The following is a 12,836-nucleotide window of genomic DNA, read 5'->3' on the forward strand; positions in this document are numbered from 1 at the left end:
GTGAGACAAACAAGTGGGCCATAGCAGACTGGGGGAGATGAAGCAACAAATAAATATAATAGGAGCCATATAGTTCTTAGCGATTCTGTACTAAAGATCACAGCTATCCCCCTGTCTAGTCATTATCAGCTTGTACTTTACTGCACTACAGAAGTGAATTTTAAGGAGGGACTTGAAGGAGGACAAAAAGTGTTATACCAATATAATAAAAACCAGCAGGATCTTATTAAGAGGGATAAGGCAAAGATGCCACATTTATTGTAAATAAAACAACAGATAAAAATAAACAACGTTGTTTAACCACTTATTCCTATTACTACTTATTCCTTATACACACACACACACACACACACATATATATTTATTCACACAATCATTCATTCAGGTTCTGTATAGGTATTATAGTTACCAGCCTAGAAGTTGCTCATGCCAAGTTACTGGCCAGGTATCTTGGTCATGAGGATGGAGCCAAGTCTGGGTCAGATGCACCTGATGCTCCTAGAGGTTGGCAGCAGAACCAGAGACTCAAAGTCCTCAGTCTTTGGAGTTCATTCTTATAGGGTTAGTCTATGGGAGCTGTTTCATCCTGCTGTTGCTGCCTCAATCAGCAGATGGCCTGGTGGCTCCACATTGTCTAAAGTGGCACATTCCTGGTGGCTTAACACTGTCCAACGTTTGTGTTTCTCATCCTTTCAGGTGATGGGGTGGATCCCAGTTTACCCTCTGGGGGTTGTCTGGTGGTCCACTTGACACATTCTTCGGCCGATGGATACTCCCTTTCTAGGCTGGCACCTCCTTAACCATTCATGCACATTAAGCATTTGTCAACATACATTCCATATCTTAACCATATTTTAATTTACAGTCTCCATCACTTTCGGAGTGTGTGTTAATTCATTTGAGACTCCCGGCCCTGTAATTACAGAGGGTGGGGGTCTGTTTGTTTACATTGTATAAATTACAGCGTAAGGCTAGCATAGTGTTTCCATCAAGAACAAAGTCAATTAACTTGTTTGTAAGTTTTACATAGTAATAGAGTATCTTTCATAGGACAGATGCAATCAATGGTTTCTGCAAACAGGAGCTTACAAGTTTTAACAGAAGAACTAAAAGATTTTTTGTACTTGGTGAAACTAGGGGGTCACTGTCACTTGGGGGAATCACTGTTAGTTCCTTCTTTAATATCCCTACAAAAGGTGGTAGAATTGAGCAAAAATCAGAGTTTCCATCCCACGGGAAACACTGATATTTTAATATTAGTCTTAATCTCTGTAACAGGGTGGTCTGTTCTCTAAGGGGTGGTGGGAACTGGGGCCAGTCAACCCCTGTTCCATGATATAGACCCTTTTGGGAAACAGGTGTTCAAGGGAACTGCAGACAAGCTGGAGAATGAGGGGCAAGTATTAATCAGGTAGCTACTTCCTGAACATGATAAAATTCACCTGTTAGTCAACTCCCAGGAGGAGAGAGAGAATCGACAGTAGAGGGTAAGGAGAATGGCATAGGAGCATTGAGTCAGCAGAGAGGCTCTTTGAGATGGGATCCAGAAGCAGAAGAGAGACTTGTGGGTTGGGGAATCTTGTCTGAACCACACCACAGCACCAAGAAGGAGAGCTGTGGGGCCTCTGAACCAAGGGAAGAAGTGTGAGAGGGCAAGGACCTACAGAGGCTATCTGGGGCAGGGCTGGAACCTGGGTAGGCTGGAGAGGCCTGTGTGAATCAAGGTACAGTCCCATGAAGGAGAGCTATGGAATCCCTTTGCCAAAGTAGAGTTTAGTTTTCATCCCTGTAACAGGGTGATCTGTCCTCTTTAAAGAGTAATGGGAACTCAGTCAGGCCCCATTGTGTTGAGCGCTAGGCAAACATAATAAATGACAGTCTCTGCCCCCAAAGAACTTACAGTGTAAAAGACAAGGTGTAAGAGGTGAATGAGACAAACAAGTGGGACATGGTAGGATGAAGTAACAAATAAATATAACAGGAAATGTGTAGTTCTTAGCTATTCAGTAGTAGTGATTACAGCTCTCCACCTGCCTTATACTTTATGCTACATGCTCTAGAGAGGCCAGGGGGCTTGCAGAGCTCCATGGCTCTGAGGGAACTGAAGTGGAACCAGAAACCTGAAGCTTTGGAACAAGGGTGAATTGGAAGCCCCCAGAGGGACGGGTTTGGGCCGAAGGGCCAAAGGAGACAGTATTCTATAAAGTCTTAATAAAGACAAGAAGACAAGAAGGGGAATGTTACTTTAAGTACTCTGGGCTGTGAGTAAATTATTGGGAGAACTGGGAGGGAACTGAGGACAGGGTGCCTGCAAAGCGATGCCATGCCACAAAAAGCAGCACATCATGGCAGTTCCAAATCAAGATGAAAACAATTAAAATATTGCAATTTTTCACAGAATTAAATACTCAAAAATATCTCTGTTTGGAAATGGCAAAATAACTAATTTTGATGTTTTTAATTTAAATGAACCATTTTGACATTCCCAAATTAAAATCTTTTATTTCAGTTTGTTGAACTGGCCTGAAAGATTTTGTTTCAAGTCAGTTCAACATTAAATTGCATATACTGTACTTATTGTGCCACGTTGCATCATGCGACTTGTAGATTGGGTACCTGATGCTCCTTCTGTTATAAGTAGTCTAGGCTCTCTGGCCAGAATACATCTCCCATTAAGTACTCGCAGTCATATGACTGCTATTATGCACCACACAGCTAGGTCAGAGGGAGTCCATTTTTCATCAGGAAAGCTGTAGTCCCTCCAGACAGCCCAATCATAGGAGAGAATGGGAGCCATAACAACAGCTCCCATAAAGCCATATGCCACAATGGGGAAATGCAGTTTAGTGCTGAAAAGACTTGAACAAAATGTTTGGGACCAGTACAACAAATTGAAATATTTCAATATATCAAACCAAGTGGAAACAAAATGTTTCATTTCTCTGAAAATTTCAGCAAAATTGTAATGCAGAACATTTTCAATTTGCAGAAACTGTGTTTTCCCATCAAGAAATCATTTTGACAGAAAATTCCCAACCAGCTGTAGATGGTGGCTTTACAGATGTTGATTGGGAGCTTATAGGGAATGGCTTGAAAGAAAGTGTGAAAGTGCTCGTCAGTCAAGCAGAGTATCAGGCAATTGAGGCAGGCATCACTGACGAAGGGAAGGTGGGAGTCAACCTTGCAGAGAGATGACAAGTCAGAAGATATATATTGTTGAAGTTATGGAAATGAGACAAATGAACAAGAAGTTTGTGTCTGATGCGTCAGAAGATGGGAAGTCAATGGCGTGACTTTAACAAAGGGGTGATGTAGTCAGAATGGTGAGTCAAGAAGATGATTTAAGAGAGTGAGGTTGTAGGCATCAAGGACAGAGAGGAGGAGATGACAGTAATCAAGGTGCAAAATGTTCAGGCCTTGTCACAGTGTTTTGGCAGTATAGTCAGAGGGGAAAGCTCTGATCTTGGAGACATTGTGCAGGAAGTGGCAAGATTAGGCTTGAGCTGGATTTGTGTACTCAAGGAGAATTATTAGGCCTTCACCTTCCTGGGGTGATATCTTATGATTCTTCCCCTCTCAGACTGGGATACTAGGCTACATCCTCCTGTATGCCAACTGTGATATCTCAGCAGGTCTGCCTGGGTTCAGACCCTACAGTTCTTCCCTCAGGGAGTGGTGGCCAGTGTGAGAATATAGGGACATAAAACAGCCTATTCCAAACAGAGCATTGTTTAATCTTGACAGAAGGAATCAAAGCCTAACAAGAAAATATTTTTGAACACAGCAGTCTACATGCTTCTGTTTTACCTAAAGCTCAGTAGGCTTAACTTATCCAGATGCCCTACTTCTGGTATGGGGTGACAGTCTGTACCCTGCAGTCCTTGTGTCTCTCCCCTGAGCTCAGGTTTTTAATCTATTCCAAAGTTTTTTGTTTCAGTGTTGCTGCCTAAATTTCCCCTTTCCCTGTACCAAGCCAGGGAAGTTGAAATCTCCATGGTCAGAGGGAAACTTGAAAGGGATTGAAAACTATAATGTCCTTTTAAGTATGGGTGAGTGATCCTATCTGAAGCTTGTCTCCTGTCCTGATCTGAGTAACCCATGTCTGAATTAAACCCTTAAAGTAATCAACTATTGCAGGGACAAGGTAGGTGAGGTGATATTTTTATTGGACCAACTTCTGTGGTGAAAGAGACAAACTTTGTGTAGCTTGAAAGTTTGTTTCTTTCACTATCCAGAAGTTGGTCTAATAAAAGATATCACCTCACCCACCTTGTCTCTCTAACATCCTGGAACCAACATGGCTACAACAACACTGCAGTAATCTAATAGAGGCATCTTCAAGGTCCTTCACAGGAAGGACAGTTTTGTTGTCCATTGTGACAGAGGTTGGGAGAAAAAGGGGAGGGTTTAGGGGAAAAGATCAGAAGATTGGTTTTGGACACGTTAAGTTGCAGCTGATGATTAAACATCCAAGATGAGATGCCAGAAGAACAGGTAAAGATTTTAGTTTGGATGGAGTGAGATGGACCTAGAGTAAGGGGGTAGATTAGTGAATCATCAGCATAAAAATGGGAGGCAAAGCCATGTTTGGGAATGAGGGGTGAAATCCTGGCCCAGTTGAAGTCAGTGGGGATTTTGCTATTGACTTCTGTGTGGCCAGGATGTCATCAATAGATAGGGTGTAGAGGGAGAAGAGGAGGAGAAACAGGAAGGCTCAGTGAACAGAACCAAGAAGGTGTGACAGGACATTTATCAATGGCACCATAATCACTTACTGAGATTTTGTAGCTCTTCTCCTTCCTATCATCTGTTTAGGGGATAAGATCTTTGGGGCATGTGTTTGCATAGCACCTATTATAGTGAGTTCTTAATCCTGATTGGGACCCTTAGCTTTTACCATAATACTAATTATTATTGTTATTATTATCATCATATTAATTTATCGTTTGGATTTAGGGTGTCCAAAGTATGTGTGGTAGTGCTCATAAAGCATACATTTATACATACTGTTGGGAAATTAGCACTCCTATCAACAAAAAGTTATATCAGTCTCCTTAGCAACCAACATCAGGATTCAATACTTTACCAGCCACCACCTCTGGCGCCACACTTTTCACCGAAGCTGTTTTTACCCCTTTCTAAACTCCGTATGAAACATGCCTTTATAACGTCATGGAACATTCAAAATGGGGAAGACCTGTCCAAGTGGTAATATTGGTAAAAAGGATCTGGGGGTTATAGTGGACCACAAACTAAATATGAGCCATCAATGTGATGCAGCTGCCAAAAAGGTTAATATGGATCTAGGGTGTATTAACAGGATGTTGTATGTAAGACACAGAAGCTACTTGTCCCACTGTATTTGCCACTGGTGAGGTTCCCAGATAGAAGATTGTATCCAGTTCTGGGTGCCACAATTTAGGAAGGATGGGGACAAATTGGAAAGAGTCCAGAGGAGAGTTACAAAAATGGTAAAAGGTTTAGAAAACATAACCCATAAGGAAAGGTTGGAAAAATTGGGAGCATTTAGTTTTGAAAAAAGAAGACCGAGGGGTAACCTGAAAAGTCTTCCAATATGTTCAGAATTGTTATAAAGATGACAGTGGCCAATTGTTCTCCAGGACAGGCAGGACAAGAAGTAATGGATTTACTCTGCAGCAAGGGAGGTAGAGGTTCAATATGACGAAAAACTTTTTAACTATAAGGGTAGTTAAGCTCTAGAATAGCATCCCAAGGGAGGTCCTGGAGTCCCCATCATTGGAAGCTTTTCAAATCAAGTTGGACAAATACCTTCAGGGATGGTCTAGGTTTACTTGGTCCTGCCACAGTGCAGGGGGCTGGACTTGATGACTTCTCAAGGTTCTTTCTAGCCCTTCATTTCTGTGATTCTATGTGTATTATTCATCTTCCCCTCCAGACAATTGGAAGTTATTGGAAGAATTACAAATTTCACCCCAAAAACGAAAAAAAAAAATTCAGGCTCAAATTAATTAAGGAATAAAACATGACAAGGAAAGTGTTTCAGAAGGATTATTGCATGCCCTCGGCTGCGCTGCAAAGCAAGAGGCCAAGTTCCAAATGTCGTCAACCATGCCAAAAGGTGCAACAATCCCAGAGGGGTGCACTGTCTTATTAATATCTAGGAATGATTTAAAAAGAGATGTATTAGTTCCTATGCAGGATAAGGAATTGTTAACTCAGATATGAAGACACCAATACTACATAAAAAGAGCTATAACTGTTTTTTCTCCAGAGGTGTACAAACCAATTCAAAAATCAATATTTTATATTTAGTTTATTCTCTGTCTATATTGCTTCGGGCAGCTGGGTTGTTTCTTTTCTTCCGAAAGTACAAGGTTTTATACTTTGCAGCATTAAAATAAAAACCCAACCTGGCACACTCATTTTACATGGTTAGGTAGAAACTTTCAAATGTTAGATTATAAGTAAAACAACAACGACACAACTGGAACTGCCAGCAACAACTTTGGGTTAAGAATCAAACTCTGGAATAATCAAATAAGACATTTTAGGGGTATTTTTGAAACATAAGAAAATGTATCACTAATCTAGCACTTCACATTTCCAGAGGATAATTCATCAAATTTAGTAATTTGCCAATTGCTAAACTTTGTTTTGGTTTGTTACTATGTAGAGGAAACAAAATGGTCCAACTTAGTTCCATTTACAGTGGTTTTAAATGTATTTTTAATGCAGACTGTCTCAATGTTCCTTCTTTCCCCTGAATGTGCTATGTTTAACACATGTAATAAGAGGCTGATGTTTTCCCATTGCCTCCACTGCCACTTCTCAGGGCACCCACTGTTGATGTACTGCAGTAAATTGCTTTTGAATGTATTTTGAAACTGGACCATATAATCTTTTCCATCTGGAGATAGTATCTCCAGTAAGTTGTTTCACCTGATATCAAGTCAATTAATTATTTTCTTTAGTGACAAATGTATTTTGGGGCACATATTATGGAACAATCATTTTAAATCTTTAAATCAAAGATGCTATTTGAAGGCAGATATTTATGAGATGCCTTTGGGGTTTATTTCCTCCTTGTTAGTGAGTTGCTGTAATGTTTTGGATTTTATTCAACTTTAACATTTTTTACCAGAATTATATTTTTAAATCAAACATTATCTATCAATTAATATAATATATATATTAATAGGAAGAGAATCAGGAAAGGTGATACATAGCTTACCTAAAGCATTTGAAACATATATACCCACAACAAAATATGTAATATTAAATGGCAATACAATGCTGGACTCTAAATCAAAGATTAGTGGAATGTCGATTCTGTAGTGTAAAATGTGGGTAGTTCTATTCAGAAATGCATTTTGTGAAAATGTCATTATAGCATCTTTATTTCTCACTTTTACACTTATCAAGAGGAGTTTCTCAGTATAGCCAAAATCATGTGTTCATTAATCAGTCCACAATAAATATTGAGATCGGCTTAGAAATGTTGAGCTTTTTTAAAAAAATAATTAAATAAACATTGGGTCCTTTTTATTTGCCTTCTGTTTTTATGAGGCAGACCTCCAAATTATGTAAATGACCATAGCGCCGTTGACGAGAATGAAGATATGACAATTTAAAGCAAGTGAGGATCTACCCTCTGCTTCTTAGGGTTCATATTTTCAAGCATTTCTCTGCAATGATGAGATCTGGGAAACACTTTTGTTGTTGTTATTTAATGACAGCTGAGATTCTCATCTAATCATATGACTGCAGAAGCTTGGTCTTTAAGAAAAATGCCAGCTATCACAATACTTGAGATAAAATCACAAGAGTTGGCAACGCTGCTTTCCTAACTGCCAGACCTGTGATCTGAGAATCCAGCTATGATCTATCTGGCTCGCACATAATCACCAATACTAAAGTTTCTGAAGGCAATTACAGTCTCAGTTAATCCCCAGTCCTTATGGTTTGCCCTTAGTTTCTCTATTCAGCCTCATAAGAACATAGGAACGGCTGTACTGTGTCAGACCAAAGGTCCATCTAGCTCAGTATCCTTTCTTCTCACAGTGGCCAATGCCAGGTGCTTCAGAGAAAGTGAAAAGAGCAGGAAAGCATCAAGTGATCCATCTGCTGTCGCCCATTCACAGCTTCTGGCAAATAGAGGCTACGGACACCATCCCTGCCATCCTGGCTAATAGTCATTGATGGACCTATCCTCCATGAATTTATCTAGCTATTTTTTTTATCTCTGTTATAGTTTTGGCCTTCACAGCATCATCTGACAAGGAGTTCCACAGGTTGACTGTGCATTGTGTGAAGAAATACTTCCTTTTGTTTGTTTTAAACCTGCTGCCTATTAATTTCATTTGGTGACCCCTAGTTCGTGTGTTAAGAGGAATAAATAACACTTCCTTAGTTACTTTCTCCACACCCATGATGATTTTATAGACCTCTATCATATCCTCCCCCTTAATCGTCTCTATTCCAAGCTGAAAAGTCCCAATCTTATTAATCTCTTCTCATACGAAAGCTGTTTATATCCCTAATCATTTTTGTTGCCCTTTTCTGAAACTTTTCCAATTCCAATGTTTCTGTTTTGAGATGGGGCAATCACAGTATTCAATGCACACAGTATTCAATATGCGAGCATGCCATGGATTTATATAGAGGCAATATGGTATTTTCTGTCTTATTAGCTATCTCTTTCTTCATGATCCCCAACATTCTGTTAGCTTTTTTGACTGTTGCTGCACATTGAGTGGATATTTTCAGAGAACTATCCACAGTGACTCCAAGAGTTTTTAATATGGAGATATACCTATCTCATAGAACTGGAAGGGACCTTGAAAGGTCATTGAGTCCAGTCCCCTGCTTTCACTAGCAGGACCAAGTACCATCCCTGACAGCTCTACTAATTAGCTGGGTGGCCCTTCATTCTCTTGTGTGCAGCCGCCCAGGTTCGCACCTTAGCGGGAACTATGTGTGGGCCATGTGAATGAAGCTTGCAAACCACTGGTGGTCCCCAAACCACAGTTTGAGAACCTCTGACCTAAGGACTTCTTATGCAGTGTTCCAGTTGACTAATAAACCCTACTGTTTTGAAAAAATTGCTTGAGTGTTCTTATAAATACTTGGTGAAGCGCATGAGTCCTTGAAGAGTGGACAACTCTACACCAGGAGTCTTTCTCTGTCATTGGACATAGCTCACAGTATGGAACAGGAGTGCTAAAGCCCAGAGGTTCAGTCTGAAGAGTGGGTGAGGCCATGTGGCCTACCCTGAAGAAAAAGTGAGGTCCCTGGGGATCTGGCACATCAAAGGGGTTCCTGCAAGGGACAGTTCCAAAGCTGGGGATGTAGCACTGGTCCTGTGGATCCATGACAGCTAGTACTGCTGGATAAAAGGCTGCCTTCACATCATTGCTAGCAGTTGATTTGGGAGAACCCCTGGGAGAGAGCAAGCAAGAACCGTTAAGAAGTAGAACCAATGATATGCAGATACAGTAAATATTCCACAGAACCCCACAAGCCCTGCAGTGCGATGAAAAGCTTGTTTGCCCCTCTATGTCTGATTTTCTTGGTTTGGTTTGTTGTTTTTTGTTGCTGTTGTTTTGTAATCTAGGTAAAAAGAAAAACTTCTTGGAGGGAAAATCAATAAAACCTTTGTCTTTGTCTGGAGACTTGAAGTTTCACAGACTTCCAAATCCTCCATGTTATGTAAATGAGTTACGAACACAGGGATAAGAAAGTCTTTTTTTCTTCTCTTGTAGAATCGAGTGAACATGAAGAGAAGAGTACAGGTGCCTCAGGTGAGATTTCTTCCCAGCCTTATCCTGCACCAGTATACAGTCAGCCTGAAGAAGCAAAGGAGAATATGGATGTAACAAAGCAAACAAAACCTGAAGAGAATGATGAGTTGGGCCCATTGCCTGATAATTGGGAAATGGCTTACACAGAAAAAGGGGAAGTCTACTTTATTGAGTGAGTCTTGCATATTTTTTCTCTCTTTCTATTAAAAAGTTTGTCTGACTGCGTAGGGGAAACTGTTTTGTACTGGAATGTTACATAATGCACAATCCGAGATCCTCCACTCTGAACCAGCAGAAAGATCATGCATATCATGGAAGTGACACAGAATTTAATGCCTGGTGCCAGGAATTTGTAACATTTTCCAGATTACTGGCTGATGTTCAGAAACAGCATTTGCTTTCAAGGGAGGTAGCTAAGGAACATGGTGCTCTGCTGGCAATAGTTAAAGGTGGAAAACACTAATCTGTATTTAAGACAAGAACAACTCAGCCATATGCTTTGGCCTCAGTAGAAGGCCAGCCTCTCATGCTCATATATGTTTTAGTACAATTGCTAGATTCTTAAGTCCTTGTCCTATATAATGTGGTCTTTCTAAAAAAAAAAAAAAGGATTAAATTTCAAGAAAAAAAGATAGACGATAAACTTATAAATAAAAACCTAAGAACACAGATCAAATAATATTTTAAAATAAAACTCCTGAATGACTCAGGGATGGCGTAGCAGGGTGGCTACCCACTACTGCCCTGAAGGGCTTGAAATCAACCCTGGTAGAAGGCTGTGGCTGCGAGAGGGCTGCTGCTAGGAAAAGCACCAAGCCTTGGCTGATTGGGGAACGAGCCACAGATGTGGCCATGCCCCAGTTAGGGCCTAGCTGGCCCTTATAAGAGGGCAGTGGGCCAGGAGCACAGAGAGTCTCTCTCTCTCTCGATGTGGAGCGGGATGGGCCTGGCTGCTAGGAGCTAAGCAGGGTACTGAGACTGGAGCAGGGCTGGGGGAAGGCCAGAGGAGCTGGGGAGCTATGGCCTAGAAACCCGTTCTCAGGCTGCAGGCCTTGGTAAAGGCCAAAAGAAAGGTACTGTGGTGCAGGGCTGGGGGAAGACCAGAGGAGATGAGGAGCTCTGGCATACAAACCCCACGGCCTGCAGGCCTTGTTAAAGGCTGCAAAAGGTACTGGAGTTGCAGAGGGCAGCCCAAGGGTAGGCAGAGGCAGCAGGTCCAACCCCCCCTTGTCAGTGATGAATAGCAATTATACTGCAGTCTGCCCCAGTGAGCAGGGGCTAGATGGTGATTGGCGGTAGCCAAAGACTGAGGTGAGTGAGCATAGAGGGTGGGGGTTCCCCAGGGAGGAGAGACCCAGATCTGTAGGGATACTGCCAGGGGGCAGCACCACGGCCTGAAAGGGGCACCGGGGTCCAGCAGGGACTTGGGCCCAGCGGCAAGTGGGACACCGGCCTGCGGAGGGCGCTCCGGAAGCTGGAAACGCTAATTCCCTGAACAACCAGCAGGAGGAGCTGCAGGGGTGAGATCTGCCCCATGACAGATGGATAATGAGATATGGAATCTTTTTTTCTCTAGGTCAGTGGATCAAATCCAGTCTATGTCCATACAGTAATCAAAAGTAATTATTTTCTGATCACTGTTCAGTGGCAATTGAGAAATGAACTGGTAGACTTTACACAACTATTATAGCAGTGACTAAATGGCAGCCACACTAGGACAGGTAATTGAATGGACATGAAGTCACAACTATTTTTTCACATCCCAGTGCTGCCCTGTGATGCTCCCCTGGGTACTCACACTTGTGAGGTACTTTGCCACTACCTGCCCTTCACATGAAGTAGTTTTGCCTGATGCCTGCTGTAGCTCACCTCCCTAAAACCAACAGCCTTTGGTCACAGATGTACAGTTACTTCCAGATGTCTGCAAAGCTTACCCTCTCTGTGCAGCTAGTGACAGACACACACTAACCCTCAAGCCCTTCTGCCAGCATCCCCCTCTGAGGTATTCAGCCCCTGTCACTGGACACTCACAGAAATAATCAGGTAAGCTGTCTCCAAAAGAGACAGAGTATACACAGTTTGACTGGCACAACTCAGATCAGATCTGACAACACAGCACTGGAATCTACTGATTGTGAAGGCAAATAAGTTTACTAGATTAAGATTTAAGAACTAGTGAGCAAGGATAACAGGAACAACGGGTTACATGTAAAACCAAAAGTGTAACTCAGTTTTTAGACTCTATCTTAACTTTAACAGACTAAAGTTCTTGTCTAATTTCTCACCTAAAGCAGCCTCCCAGAATCACTAGCCCACATGGCTAGGATCCAACTTTCATGAATGGAGAAAGCATTGTCCTTTTTGCCTCCTCAGTGAAAGGATAAGAAAGGAGTCCTTTTCCCTTCCTCATATAGTCCAGTAAACCTTTGAAATGCCCCTTTTAAAGTGCACCCTCAGATAAGATTCTTCTCTCCCATTGAATGTTTTTCAGTGTTCTCCCTGTTGATTTCACATCCCTCTCAGCAACATGTTTTTCCTGTTGACTTCGCATGCAAATAGGGCTTCCATTGTGTTGGCTTAATTTACATGTGACAGAGAGATATACATCTTATCTCCTGTCTGGAAAAAAAATGTGAACTCTTCTTGGTCACATAGTTTAAATGTTATTTTTAGTAGGTACACACAATTCCTTATGTACCAATTACACATACCAGTCTGATCTAAGCTTTCATTTGATACCTTTCATGAAATTATAGATATATACAATGGCAGCAGTGTGTTCGGTGTACTGAGTTTATCAGGCTCATAAGAGTTGCTGTTATAGAATGTTGAACCCACTGCCAGTTGGCATTGAGGGGTTATTAAGGTCACAAATCTCTGGGTTAATGCACTTTAGAGAGGAAAGAGTGAAGGGAAGATTGAATTGCCATTGCTTCTATTGTGTCTCCTGGGGGGGAAGAAATGTAAGTGATTGCAGTTGTCCATCCATTTCAAGTATATGGATGCTCAGTGCACCAGCGTTAGAGATTTTCACCTTAGCAGTACCTGTCAGGG

General features: G+C 41.6%; 1 protein-coding gene across 12 annotated transcripts in view; it reads left to right on the forward strand.

The window, feature by feature from the left end:
• MAGI2 (membrane associated guanylate kinase, WW and PDZ domain containing 2) overlaps positions 1–12,836 on the forward strand; it is a 1,116,388-nt gene that overhangs the window by 725,800 nt on the left and 377,752 nt on the right. For all 12 annotated transcript variants that reach the window (XM_050936782.1, XM_050936783.1, XM_050936784.1 and 9 more), the window contains one exon: positions 9,744–9,954. In XM_050936782.1, coding sequence (XP_050792739.1) covers positions 9,744–9,954 — 211 coding nt within the window. The remainder of the gene's footprint in view (positions 1–9,743; positions 9,955–12,836) is intronic.

Source organism: Gopherus flavomarginatus, chromosome 1 (genome assembly GCF_025201925.1).
Source record: "Gopherus flavomarginatus isolate rGopFla2 chromosome 1, rGopFla2.mat.asm, whole genome shotgun sequence".
Classification (NCBI taxonomy): domain Eukaryota; kingdom Metazoa; phylum Chordata; order Testudines; family Testudinidae; genus Gopherus; species Gopherus flavomarginatus.